General features: G+C 41.1%; 1 protein-coding gene across 1 annotated transcript in view; it reads right to left on the reverse strand.

The window, feature by feature from the left end:
* The window catches only part of GALNTL6 (polypeptide N-acetylgalactosaminyltransferase like 6), a 476,207-nt gene that overhangs the window by 75,305 nt on the left and 385,806 nt on the right, over positions 1 to 15,096 (reverse strand). Inside the window, exons 5-6 of the mRNA XM_059818036.1 lie at positions 10,730 to 10,915; positions 4,908 to 5,091 (exon numbers count right to left, since the gene is read on the reverse strand). Of these exons, the coding sequence (XP_059674019.1) occupies positions 4,908 to 5,091; positions 10,730 to 10,915 (370 nt within the window). The remainder of the gene's footprint in view (positions 1 to 4,907; positions 5,092 to 10,729; positions 10,916 to 15,096) is intronic.

Consider the following 15,096-nt stretch of genomic DNA (forward strand, 5'->3'; position numbering starts at 1 on the left):
AGAGACTACAGTGCTTGCAGCACAGAAAGAAACAGCCACACAAGAGCATGCTCTTCTGTCCCAAACGGGCACGCTCCCAAACCTCTGCCATGACAGAGAATCAAATCATTGAGAGATAATAAGCCAAGATGATCCTTGCCACAAAGGAGGTAAACATCTCCGGTCCTCCCAAGTCCCAGTTTCCCAAGTCATCTCAAATTCTGCTGAATGATCACTGACCCTGGGATCAATACAGTGAGCATCATCATGACATGATGATGATTTCACGATTGTCTGACAATTCCCACAATACAGCAGAACACCGATTTGCTCTGTGTCATTTACACAACCCTGAATGCATCAGAGGAAAATAGCGCAAAGCCCCCTTCAGAATATATTGGTGTAGTTGTACATGAATCACAAGAGAAAAACCACTACAGCCAACTGTTGCGAGCTGCAAGTGTGACGGATCAGTTGAATGCACTATAAAACTTCTGTTGTTCCCGTGGCACATGAAAAAGGGAAATCAACAAGGAGTTCACAGATTTAGTCTCTGGATGGGAAGGCAACATTATTAGGGGTGAAGTCCAATTTCAGTGCCCCTAAGTATTCAATGTATCCTGAAAAACAGCAACACAGATACTTCAGAAAAATAGCTAATCTTAAAGGCTACCTGAGATCCGTTCATGGAATAGTTGTTAAACCTTCCTAAACACTACAATGAGCAAAGACCGATATCTGATAATTCACATAGGAGCTTTGATTGAAAATACATTTTATACGGCTATAGTTTAGTTCAGTGAAACCTATGGGAAACTTGGCATGGCCAGTGACAAACTACACATGAACCACAGAATCACTAAGGTTGGAAAAGACCTGTAAGATCATCAAGTCCAACCATCAACCAACACCACCATGCCCATTAAACCATGTCCCACAATGCCACGTCCACACGTTCCTCGAACACCTCCAGTGAGGATGACTCCACCACCTCCCTGGGCAGCTTATTCCAGTGTCTCACCACTCTCTCAGTAAAGAAATTTTTCCTAGTATCCAGCCTGAACCTCCCCTGGCGCAACTTGAGGCCATTTCCTCTTGTCCTGTCACTTGTCACTTGGGAGAAGAGACCAACACCCACCTCTCTGCAACCCCCTTTCAGGTAGTTGTAGAGAGCGATGAGGTCTCCCCTCAGCCTCCTCTTCTCCAGACTGAACAACCCCAGTTCCCTCAGCCGCTCCTCATCAGACTTGTGCTCCAGACCCCTCACCAGCTTCATTGCCCTTCTCTGGACACGCTCCAGCACCTCAATGTCCTTCTTGTAGTGAGGGGCCCAAAACCGAACACAGTATTCGTGGTGCAGCCTCACCAGAGCCGAGTACAGGGGCACGATCACCTCCCTGCTCCTGCTGGCCACACTGTTTCTGATACAGGCCAGGATGCCATTGGCCTTCTTGGCCACCTGGGCACACTGCTGGCTCAAACCAGCGTCATAAATTTTGTAGATGAATGCAGCCTGATACAAATGCAGTTACAAATTTGTCATGTAAGTCCCAGATTGGTGCTAGTACATCATCTGTACCTGAATTTGACACTGGGCAGGCTGGAAGCTTCTGAGAGTGTTATACCGTCCTAAATTCATAAACATCAAGCCAAATCTTGGTGTAAAGCTACTTGTCATGAACAACTGCAGAGGGCCTGAGAATGGGTGTGGGTCTCAGGAAAAGCTGAGATCTGGAATGAAGCTCCAAGTTGTGTCACAGTGAAGGGTGGAGACGCTGCCTGAGCTGCACTGCAGGTGTATGGACAGTGAAACATGCCCACACTCACACCAGAAATGGATGAGAATGTCTACATTCTTCACGAGGGATTTTCAATGGAAAGACTGTGTCCAGATAGATGTCATCCAACAGGAGAGTGCCTGTCAAATACCAACCATAGTGGAGTACAGTAAAAAAATAAAAAAAAACGGGGAAAAATTAATACCAGAAACACTAGCTCAGCTAGCATTGGAGCTCAGTATGCTCCGTGCTACTGTCACACCAAGAGCCTACCTGACAACACTTTAATTTGTTGTGTCAACAGCTAACACTCTGCTGATGTCTGCTGCAGCAGTATTTTGATCGTGTACAGATGGAAAGCAAACGTATCATTCAGATGATACAATGACTGCTCTTAGGTCTTCTGTAGTTTGATTTGGTTTTATGTACATTATTTCTTAGGTTGATACGACCTTTTCTGCTTAACACACATACTGAGTTGGCATTTTAAGTGAGGGAAAAACCTCATCAGCGCAGTTTTTGGATCACATACCCATTTATTGCTGGTGTTTTACTAAAAATGCTGGCAATTTTCCAGTTCATTAAGGATCAGCTCAGATCTGATGCTGCTGGCAAGAAATAAAGCTACTAGGATACCAATAGTAAAATATTTAACCTAAATAAAAAAACCCAACAACCCTACTGCTTACAAAACAGTAACATAATAATTATGATGCTGGCTGAAGCCATTTCTAGTTTTAGTGTATATACACCTAAAGGAAAACTGTTCTGTCTCTTTAATTCTATAGAAGCTGTCTTGGTCAATTAAGTTACTGATACCTAAAATGGTTTGTAACCTTTACTGTACTTCTTGTAAGCAAGGTATTAAAAGCTCGAGGCGTCAACAGAGAAGGCCCTACAGGAAAAGCAGTACTGACTTTGAATTAGAAAATAATTCCTCCCCTAAGCAAAATTCATGCCGATTATTTAAAACACTTCTATACCCTTGCCATTGTAGTCAGAGGGCACTTTTGAGCAAAGATACTGTCCTAGCTCAGCCTGCCTTCAATCCTGCTGCCATGTGTGGGGCCGGACATGGTGGTTCCAGGTGCAATGCTGCTTTTCCACCTGCAGCATTCTGATGCGCATCCTGTGATCAGGAAAACAAAGGAAGACTCTCACTGATTTGTGTAAGAACTGGGAAGCCTTGAAAACAAAGGAAGACTCTCACTGATTCGTGTAAGAACTGGGAAGCCTTTCTACCTTTCTCGGGAGATGACTACTCAGATTACAAGAGATTTATAGGTTGCATTGTCCTATATGTTTTTTCTTGCAAAGCCATTTATCTGTGCGTCTTACGAGTGCAGGCAGGGCAAGGTGGGTATCAACGGCTGCCATGCTGACTGTAACAACAGTTCATGCAAAACCACTACAACTGTTCTGTACTGCACAAAGCCTTCACCTGTTCTAGAAAGTTTCCTACGTGTACATCCTCTTCAGGCCTCTCTTGTCTTTAAGAGATGCATACTACAAACTGCGAATGTGTGAAATGGCTGATAAGCAGCCCTGTAGCTACACTGGCAGTATATAAGTTTTACTTACACACAAACTTTGAATGCTGAACGAGATTACACGATGTGCTAGGTGACTTTCAGTAAGCAGCAAGAAATGACAAGTGGTCAGAGGACCAGGAAGTCTTGTAGAACAGCGATACAGGCTCTAGCAACTCTGGAGTGTTAGGAGGTTGCACTAAGCTGCATCTATGTTGTGGAGTGGTCATATTGGAGGCTGATGGAAAGTACTTCATCAGCACTTACACCAATGCAGGATGAAGACTGATGGGCCTAGATGGAGATAAGTAAAAAGGAACAAGTGGTATAATGAAAATAAGCCCATCAAATGCTGCAATTACCTACTTGTCCCTGTACAGAGCTGGTCATTCCCTGGATATAGGGGTCAATTTCTGCATGAATCAGATCCATTACTTCAAAATAGTGCAGAGTCTGGGAGAGAGACACAGGTTTTCCTTTTGTTTTGGGGAGGGGAAAATGCTGAGTTTTTAAACTGCCCAAACCTGCAGCATGGAGTTTCAGCCAGTGCTACTGACAGCATCAGAGCAAGCTCTGCTGCCAGCCCTGCTGGGATGCACACTGTGTGAGAGACCTGGAGGCTTTGCCACATTGAACCATGTCTGTCTGTCTGTCCTCTCTCTGCTGATGCAGATTAATCCCAGATGATCCCTACACGAGAAAAAAGAAAAGGAAAAAAAAAAAGGAAAAGGGGGAAGGAAAAGGGGGAAGGAAAAGGGGGAAGGAGAAGGGGGAAGGAGAAGGGGGAAGGAGAAGGGGGAAGGAAAAGGGGGAAGGAAAAGGGGGAAGGAAAAGGGGGAAGGAAAAGGGGGAAGGAAAAGGGGGAAGGAAAAGGGGGAAGGAAAAGGGGGAAGGAAAAGGGGGAAGGAAAAGGGGGAAGGAAAAGGGGGAAGGAAAAGGGGGAAGGAAAAGGGGGAAGGAAAAGGGGGAAGGAAAAGGGGAAAAAGGAAAGGAAAGAGGATCTACCTTTGTGAAGAGTAGAAGATCATTCCTGTGAATGAGCTGATCTATACAATACTGGGATCAGAGGCTGGTTTATCAAAAATTATTTACAAATCAGCTTGACACTGTTCATGTTTGACAGCCCGGTGTTTAAGTTACAGCAATATGTATACAGTAGCAATATCACCAGTCATAAACAAAGCATCTGCTGGCAGAATGTAGACTCAGCTATCGATGCATGTATTGCATCAATCTCCAGCAAAGAAAACATTAAACTAAAGTCTGTTCATGAAGTGCTCTGTGGAATAAATAGAATAACTGTAGTCACATTCACTCATGTCCGATGCCAATACTTTCTCTTAACAACAAGTATGTGCCTGTTTCTTTTATGCACAACCACTGGGCCAGGAAAGACTGGGAAGATTTGTGTTTCCAGGCATAGCTTGTGAATTCTGCAACTTGTTGTCCTGATCTTTTTCCTAGTTTTGTATAAACCTGTATAGAAGCTGTTTGCTTCTACTACCTTTCATTAGTATGAAGTGGCCTACATGGAAATTTCTGGGCTTGGATTCTTCTGCTACAGTTACCTTCTTTGCTTGTTCTGCTTCATGTTCCCACTCTCCCCTTTATCGCTACTTACTCAAAGGGGTCGCTGGGATCAGCTCTCTGGAGCTCTGGAGGAATCGGTATTCTTTTGTAGTACATTTCCCAGTCAAAAGCTCCTCGCATGGCATCCCCCGCCTGAGCCTCGTAGCCAAAGTGATTGTGGTCAATGACATCGATCATAGGACACACGATGGTTTTGTGGTTTAACGCAATCTGGTCTGAAAAATGAAAGTAGAAAATAGGAAACGGCATGTCTAGTCAAGCCATCTATCATATTACTGCAAAGCGAATCCCACAGGTTTTCTGGTGTTTGAAGATTGCTTGCTTTGTTCCCTATGGCCCCCAAATAATTTCATTTTTCAAATCTGTATCAAACCTTTATCTAAAGTGGACTTAATACAGTTGGGCAATGATTAGAAGCATTTACAGTTCTTTAAAGGGAGGCATATCCCTGTGAGACCCACAGGAGTCCAGTCATCTAGATCTCTGTCACTTTGCTAGTCTGAGCTGTCCCCAATCTGTCAGCTACGGAACAAGCCAGCAAGCAAAATGTAAAAATACTCCTTCAGCTGTGGGGAGCGTGTATGGCAAGCTCCTGCGAGAGAGATTTGTGTTCCCAAATGTGAATCTCAGCCCTTGCAACCATTCAGCTGCTGTTCCTGTGGCTCTAGTGTGCATCAGCTTTGAGATCAAATGCTAAAAATTAAAGAAAAACTCCAACACGAGGAGCAAAACAGCTCTTGTGTCCTTTTTTGTACCAATCTTTGAGATATAAAGAAGGCCACACAGTGTTATTGTTACTCACCTGTTTTCTAAAGAAAGGAGTGTTTTTTTTTTTTTTTTTTTTAAATAGAACTGTGAGGCTAAATCAAATTCCTATCTCTAGTATAAGAGCAGGGTGGGCCTGAGTCTTCTTTGGTGAATCCTATTGCTTAATCCCATAGAACTCCTCAGAAAAGAAAGAAAAGTAAAGAAGATACTCCAGCAGCAAGAATTAGGCAGAAGAATAATGGTTTGAAATGAGGAAGTAGAGGGAAAATTTGTAGCTGCGTTGGCATGAAAGGACAGTAGAAAATTGGCTGGAGCAGGTGAAAGGTAAACTTCTAGTACATTAGCATATCTATGAACCCTTAAAAAACCCAAAATCTCAAAATTCCAAGTATAATAAAGCTTTTTCTCCAAATGGCAGCCTAGATTATTTACAAAATGTAATACATTGTAGGGCCTACGTGGAAAAATTCTTTTTTGTTTTTAAGGACTAGATTTCACTGGTGCTTGATAGCTCCCTAAAAAAAAATCAGAGGGCTGCATGTAGAATGAACACTTAGATAGGAAGGCAGGTAATACTGGTGTAATGATTAATAATACAGATTCTGCTTCCTTGCTTCTGAAGGACTGAAATTAAGAAAAAAGATTATGTTAGCAAAACATCTGTAGTTTTCATATTTATTCTCAGTTGTTTAGAGACTGTCCAAATGGCGGAACAATGCTGACTGCTAGTAAGAAATTACTGTGTCTGAAAGTTCAGCAGGTTTTTACATCCTTGTCCTTTAATAGTGAAATAAATTTAAAGCACAGGCTCTCACAAAATTCTAGGAAACTCATTTCAGACATAATGGCTGCATTACCGTTGCTATTGCCAAATATAATTACATTCACTGGTATACTGTGTAAAGTTATCTGTAATCATTATGTAAAGTAATTTTTACATAATCCCTTTCCTGTGATGGTCCTGCTAATAGTTATAGGGCTTAAAATAATCTGTCTCTCATCCTCCCCTTCTAAACTGATTGGAGGACAGAAACCAAATTGGCTGGAGCAGGTGAAAGGTAAACTTCTAGTACATTACCACCTTTCTCTTGATCTTTAAAAGCCGCTGCCTTTAAATAGACTGAAGGATTGGAAAGCTCAAAGTCACATGCAGAGACAGCCAGGAAGAAATTAATTTGAGCAGTGCTCAAACTCAATCCCAGTCTTCCTTCCTATAACTCTGCAAGATTTTTGCAAATAAGATGATGCTTACCTGCCTGTTCTTGTGTGCACCTGCAGAACTTAATTCTCAGCCCCAAAAATGTTTCAGAGATGATGAGGAATCACAGGAAGATCTTGACTTTTGAAGAAACCAGGGAGTTTGTAGTTGTGCACACCAAAAGGCAGAGTGATCAAACTTGCAGCCTCAATGTTTCTTTCAGTATGCCTAAAATAATGAATTTTGCATACATACTTCTTAGGCTCAAATGTAGCCTCAATACAAATTTAGGAAACAGAAAAAAGGGCTGTAGGGCTAGCTTACATTTCACAAGAGTGCTAGTATCATAGCTTTACAGATGTGAACATGCTGCTGCCTTTGCCAGCCACTCTTTATCCCACCTGCTCCTAACGCCAGAGTCTGAAAGTCATAGCTGAAATGATTTACAGTTTCTTTTCTATTGCCTTTGCTCATCATCCTCTCACAAATTCCTACTGGTCTGAAAATTTCCATGCGTTATTTCAATGCATATATGCTGCAGATAAAAGGAAGAACAAACAGATAAGAATCATTGTACATGTAAAAATCTTGCAGATTTGAGGGAGAGCATAGGATCAAGAGGGAACATTGCTCAGAGCTTTCTCCTTAGCAATTTTAAGCAATATATACATACATATTTGAATTCAGCACTTTTACTATCAAGCAGAGTGTGCACGTGACAATAAACAGAAGTTTTTAATATTGGATAAGTCACTATCTCAAAAATGTAGGTTTTATCTTTATGAGAAAGATGCACCCCTTTAATTTCATGTGCTGGTTTTGAATTGGCCTGATTAAAGTAACAATGCCACATCACAAATACTCTTAGTTTCCTACTTAAATACGTGATTACAGATGGTGACAACATTTCAGTGGCTCATCAAATCACCTCTTGTTACCTGAGTTGTCATAAGCACTTGTACTCTCAGTCTCCCCACTGGCAAGTAATGCATCATATAAATGTTGCGGAGATGGACAGCTATAGCTAGCAGGTGTCTTCATAACTTGCGAAGCATGATGTATTCATGGAATAGTTTTAAGTCTTGGTCAGGAAAAAAAAAATCTAAAACAAACCTAGTTCTGGTAGCTTATGGCACTACTGATCTATTGTCCATCACGCCTCTTACTGCTCCCGCAGCAACATCAGCAGAAGGAAAGATGTGCCTGCGTCTTTCAGCTGGTTTGCCACTCAGTTTCTTACCTGCAATAACTGTGACTTCACGCTACACTAGACTCTCAACTACAGCAGCTGGAGCCCAAGTTACATCTTTCCTTCTGCTGACTTTATACTACTGAGGAGTAATAACAAACAGCTGTGTTTGCCAACATTTTTACATGACTACAGCTGCCTGCTCAGTGAACATAAGGCAAAACTCTCTGAGATCTCAGAGTGGCTTATATCAGTTTAGAAACCCATTTAAGCTAAAGAAATAAACTAAATAAAGCTTCAAGAAAATAAAGAAAAGCCGTTTTGTGCCTGTTTTTAAGAAAACAAAACAAAGGACCATAACTGAAAACAACTATGGCTCAGCTCCACAAAGCTATTTAGACACCTAACAAGTACTGAAATAACTCAGTCATCCTTTGGTCTAAAATGTGATAGTCAATTCTGAAAATACAAGCTAGATGCCTAATATAAGCTATTTGCCTAAATAACCATCCTTAGGTGATTGTTCTTGGTTCCCCCCCAACTTGCAAGGTCTGATTTTGCAAAAAAAGAAAAAAAAAAAAAATTGGTTTGGAACAGTGGAAACCACTGCCCCTCTCAGCAAAGACCGACAGTCTTCACTCCAGAGCAGGGCTGAACTGAACTCTTGTTGAAGACTTTTCACTACACATGGCATATACAATCAGAGCTGAAACAGGGCAGCTTCAAAGCAATAAATACCCAATATATCCTCTGTTTTGGTTTCCTTGAATGACATTCAGTCAAATGCAGTGTTGACTGAATCATAAGATAGATCTTTAGATAAATACTTATTATTAGTAGCTAGGTGTCATCCGATTTCAGTATAGTAAATATTTGCCACCTAATGGTTATGAGAAAGTTCTCTCATCCCTTTTGGAAAACAGGGCACAGGGCATCCTTAAACATACTAGCTGTGTATTAATTCTCTATTTGTCCTTCTTCATGTAATGGTCTATTTTTTCTTTCAAAATAAAGCCTATTGATCCTGGGCTCCAGTGTTCCTCAAGATTGAGTTCTAGATCCTCTGGATGGTTAGCTAAGGGTATTTCTACTACATGTGGAACAAGAAAGATCTCATTCCACTTGAGAACTATGGAGAACTGGGACTTGGTCCCTTATGAAGCTTCTCACATCTTTCCAGTTTTCTGGCTTGAGGCTGAGGGTTGTGATCATTAGGTCAATACCCAACTGCAACCTAACTGCAATTATAAATCCTTTGTGACCGTTCTATTTTTTTTTCAGTTTTTATAGGGTGAAGCCCAGCTAGATGTACCTTAATTTCAGACAAAGCAAGAAAAGGAAATGGTTTTGCAACTCACAATTTTCCCATGTATAAGTTAGCAAAACAGAAGGGTTACATCTCATCTGCAGTAACTTAGCAAAAGATTTCATAGGACAAGAGTGAGAATCTTCTTGAGATTTTTTCATTAGTGGCAATGTATTATGCATGGTGGAGCAAAATCAGAAAGCAGAGGAAAGGTGCCTGTAGAATACACCAGAGTGTTTAAGGGCTACTTGTCAGAGCTGCTTGTGGAAGGCTTGTTGAAACTTTTATTTCCCTCTGCTCCTTTATGCCATTTGGTCTTTACATGAAGACACTGGGGTTATTTTTAAAAATGCTGATATTGTGATTAAGGGCAAAATGGTAATAAGAGGATAGACTGTATGTGTAATTTGATATGGAAGCTAGAAAGGATGTAAATTTGGAATTTTGTACTTGATCTTGTTACTGATCTGTACATCTAGTTACTAGTATATACTAATATACTAGTTACCAGTATTTTTTTTTTTTTGTCTCAAGTGATAGTTCATTAGCAGAACAGCATCTCTTCTTGGCTGCAAATGCTTTATCAGCTTGTTGTGTGGCCAAACCAATCCTAGCAACAAAATTTGAGAAACAATAACCGTTAATTGGTGAAACCCTATCCTGTCATGTACTTAGGACATACTCTTTTAATTAATACAGATTTCTTTAATAGTCAACTCTGAAATTTTCTCTGGTTTTGCTAGCAAAAAACCACTCACTTTGCAAAGCACATACACTTTGTACGTAGTCAGGTAGAAAACGGGACATTTGTAGAAAAAGGGACATTGTTTCCTGAAGTGAAATCCTAGACTACAACAATTGATTCTTTCCATTCCTTTGACTAATGGAGCTTTGCCAGCTGCAGCTGGAATCCAGCAAAGCAGTCAATAGCAAATCATTCTTTCGGAGCTTCCTATTGTGAATGCGGTTGTTATTGGATTTAACTCTGAGGACTTGGATACATTTACAGCAAAAGCTGTTTTAATGGAATGTGGAAGACTAGGAAGGAGTACAATACCTGCATAACAAAAGTTTTCAGGTGGATAGTAAGGGCATAGTATAATACTAGATTTAGCAGTGTATTTAGTGGCACTACTAATAAAATAAATCATAACTCTAATAGGCCAAAGTAATACTTCAAAATTTTACCAGTTCTTTAGTCACAAAGAACCATAAAATGGAGCTGCTCGCATTTCTTTGAGTTCTCTTTCATACTGACTCTTCAGATGCTGCAGCACAGCTCCAAACACTTCTATACAGTGTATGTCCTGCTTATTGTGGGACATGGCTTTGATTGCTTAAGCTATGCTGTATGCTATAATTTTAATGGCTGATGAACACTTATACACTTACTAAGCAAGGGAGGCAGCCAATTCACGTTGACTTCGCAATGAGAATCCAGAAATGTCAAGACTTCTCCTCTAGCCAGCGAGGCTCCTAGCAGTCTGGTCCGAATGAGCCCTTCTCGTTTCTTGGTACGTACAATCCTCACTTTGGCAAAACGGACCATGTATTCCTCCAGCTTCTCTTTTAAATGTTCTAGAAAGAAGGGCAAAAAAGGCGTCAGTGGTGTCAGGGCTGGAGGATGCAACAGAAGGACAGGTTGGCACACAACCTGCAAGCAGCTTATCTACTTCCATCTCTTGTTACTTCAAGTCCTCCAAAATCTGCCACAAATCCTCTCTGAGATGGTTCCGAAAGTGCAAATGTTCTCTGTTTTGTCACACAGAGGAAGCCACTAACACTCTGGACCTTTTACTGCAGTTGCTACTGGCAACCTGCCATCCACAATATAATCATGGCCAAAACAACTGCAGGATATTCATCCATCCTCTGGTTCCTGCAGCCCAAGGCCAGATAAACATTCTGGCATGCCGTTTTATAAACGGTGTCCTTTCCAAGTGGGTTTTCTACATCGACTAATTATGAAGAACTATGTGTGGAAAGCAATTTTTAAAAAGCACTAAAGTAGCATGATTAGATTGTTTTTGTAACGGGAAGGGAAACAGACATGAAGGAAGATCTTAATAGTTGGATACCAGCGTGAAGCAAATGGACAGCTGACTTCCTAATAAAATTAAGCTGCAAATGTAGAGCAGTTGATAGATTCTCTTATAAGCATAACCTGGCTCTGTTTCTATCACAAAACAGCACCTTTGGGAACTTTTTTTCTTCTGACTAGAAACACACACAAAGAATCATAAAAAAAACCCCCAACAACAAAAACCACCTTACATTTTTGCCTCTTCCTGAATACATCTACAACAGAAATACTGATCTTTTGTCTTTGACCTCAGCTTGTCAGACTCACTGCTCTGGAAAAATCTGATAATTTCATTCTGCAGGGAAAGAGGAAGAGAAAAGCTTAGTCTCCAATAATTAAAACTGGTGATAAGCCATATTTAGTGATGCTAGAGGCTGTAAGCTAAGTCTCACTGAAATGGGTTTGCCAGGTTATCACCTACTAATTCTTTGGACATGTGTGGTCAGTACAGGCCTCAATCCAGACCTTGCATCACTAGATATTGCAAGAAGTTTGCTAGGGACATTTAGCAGTACCCTCAGGCGTATAAGGCTGACGCATAGATTAAAGACAGTAAGCAAACAAATCATGGTAGAGAGAGTACAGAATCTAATGTTAAAATAAAATCAAGCTCCCCTGAAGTAGAGCTTCCTGCACATTCTCCTTCTTGTCTCTGCTGCTTTCCTTCCTAGCTGACCAATGCACAAGACTTTCCAAATCTATCTGCAAATTACCAGTGTGCCCAGGTGGCCAAGAAGGCCAACGGCATCCTGGCCTGTATCAGAAATAGTGTGGCCAGCAGGAGTAGGGAGGTGATCGTGCCCCTGTACTCGGCACTGGTGAGGCCGCACCTCGAATCCTGTGTTCAGTTTTGGGCCCCTCACTACAAGAAGGACATTGAGGTGCTGGAGCGTGTCCAGAGAAGGGCAATGAAGCTGGTGAGGGGTCTGGAGCACAAGTCTGATGAGGAGCGGCTGAGGGAACTGGGGTTGTTCAGTCTGGAGAAGAGGAGGCTGAGGGGAGACCTCATCGCTCTCTACAACTACCTGAAAGGGGGTTGCAGAGAGGTGGGTGTTGGTCTCTTCCTCCAAGTGACGAGTGACAGGACAAGAGGAAATGGCCTCAAGTTGCGCCAGGGGAGGTTCAGGCTGGATATTAGGAAAAATTTCTTTACTGAGAGAGTGGTGAAACATTGGAACAGGCTGCCCAGGGAGGTGGTGGAGTCACCATCCCTGGAGGTGTTCAAGGAACGTGTGGACGTGGCATTGTGGGACATGGTTTAATGGGCATGGTGGTGTTAGTTGATGGTTGGACTTGATGATCTTACAGGTCTTTTCCAACCCTAGTGAATCTGTGATTAGGAAGCAGATAGAAACATTAGTTTGTAGTTATACATATTTAGTGGGAGAGTACTGCATGGGATGCTTCTCTGCACTGAGGAATCCTGATGTATGCTGACATAGAAGAGGGAACATCAGCCTGAGACCTGGGAACATCAGCATGCAAGGATTACAGAACAGACTAGGGGTTTTGGGAGGGAGAAACGTAATGCTTTGCAGACCTGCTGTGTCAAGAGAGTGGTTTGTGTTCATAGAACTACTTGGGAGAAGTATTAGATGAAGTGAGAAAGGCCAAGTCTGAGACAAAAAAAAAAAAAAAAAGAATGACATTCGGAAAAACATCAAATGTTTTTGTCTTCTACTCTGTGGCTGACTGTAGGATACACAGATTTAAATTCTGAAATATAGTTCATCTATGGTTGGACTTGATGATCTTGAAGGCCCTTTCCAGCCTAAATGATTCTATGACTCTATGACTCTATGAAATAGGAAGAAAAGAGGTATCCCTTTTTTCATCCCATTTTGCTACTTACATACTCAATAAAAACCAGTACAATCCCCCAACAGTCATGATGACAAGAGATGTACTATCTTTGAGTGATGATATTTGTATGACCAACCATATTCACAGGACAAGGGCTGTGTGCCACTCTGACTCATTTTAGGTACCAGCTACAATTCAGGGTCGTGGCTGAACTGAGTTTAAATCAAGTCTTAGATCATTTTGTGCCCACGTGCAAGACTGTCTAAAGCGTATATTTACCAAACTGATTTCCTGTTTTTATGAGCTCTATTGAGGCTATTCCCATAGCGTAGGAATACAGAAGAAGGGAAATAGACCTTAAAAACAAAGATACAAAGACCTTGACGGTAATATAAGGAAGTCTGTTAGGGCTGTCAATCTGCACTTTTTTTCTATGTTGTAAATTGTATCATCTTATAGCCATGAAAAATGAAACAGTTTCAAAGTGACAGGATATTACATATTTCCAAAGCAAATCAAACCTAATCTGTTAGGTACCATAGCTTCTGTTAGAACTGGAATGCAGACACTGGAAATTTCCTGTAGTTCTTTAAGGTCATCTAACCCTTTCCCCTCTGATCTCTTCCACCCACAAGTCTTGCACTGAAGAGTGCATATGAACCCTGCACCAAGAGCAAGACCACATTGCTGCACACTGTACAGACAACTAGTAGGGAGATTCAGGTTACTCAGCCTGAACACAGCTCTCCAACTATGCAATCAAGCACTTAACACCTTGGCTATAGTGCAAATCCTCCATCTTCACCTGCCCACCCTCAGAGATGAGTTTCCTGATGACACACTGGTTGATCAGAGGATCCTACTATGTAGCTCTGAATGTGGCTATAGATCAGATATGATTGCTTTACTATTCCCTGTGAGCTGGTTCTAGGCAGTTTCTCTCTTTGTATGTGAAGGCAGCTACCAAGGAAGCACCTAAACTCTTTGATGGAGAGAAGCAGGAGTCTTACTTGGTCCACCTAAGTTGTTCGTGATGTTGGTAGGCTCTCTGTTGCCTGTATAAAAATTCCAGGCACACCTGAATTGGACCTTCACTAGTTAGGTGTCACAATGGCTAAGGTAAGGCCCTTGCAATAGGCAGTTTGAATATGGCCACCACTGATGTTTAAATGAGTTAATACAAACGCACTCTTTTCATGCATTCTGATTGTTATCACTTGTCTTGGGCCAAATAAATTCAGTGAAATTCAGTCTCATACAAAGGACTTAATTTCATTCACATCTCGCTATGAGCAAATTCTGAAAGCTGAGTGCCTATCTTTTCAGGAAAACACTTCAGGAAGAGATTATGTAAACTATCATATTACGATACATTCCTTTCTGTTCTTATATCAATTGCTAAATAACAAAAGAGCTGAATAATGTAATTTGATTGTCATCAGTTGTATTGGAGCTTGAAGTCCCTGAAATCAATGGTAGTTCATACTGTTCTTTCATTGCTTCAGGTTCCTTGCAAACTCAGGAAAAAAGGCCTCTCAAATTTTAAATATTTAAATTTTTTTTGGCCAGAATAATACCTGAAATTCTGTGGAACAAACAAGACCTTTCTATACCACTTTCCTCCCTTTCTCTCAGATAGCTCTTCACACATTTCAGACAGCATGTCTTCTGATCTGTGAAGAACTTTATTAAAACATTCGGCGCATCTTTTGATGCCAGAACCACATATCCCAAAATTGTTTTCATCTACTCAATTAGTCCCATGATTGAATAATTTTATTATTTTCTCCTTGTCACTCAAAGAACAACTTGCAAAAAAGCAGAAGATACAAACAAAATTTGCATGTCTTGTTCACACAGAATTCTAAATGCA

Source organism: Gavia stellata, chromosome 5 (assembly GCF_030936135.1).
Source record: "Gavia stellata isolate bGavSte3 chromosome 5, bGavSte3.hap2, whole genome shotgun sequence".
NCBI lineage: Eukaryota > Metazoa > Chordata > Aves > Gaviiformes > Gaviidae > Gavia > Gavia stellata.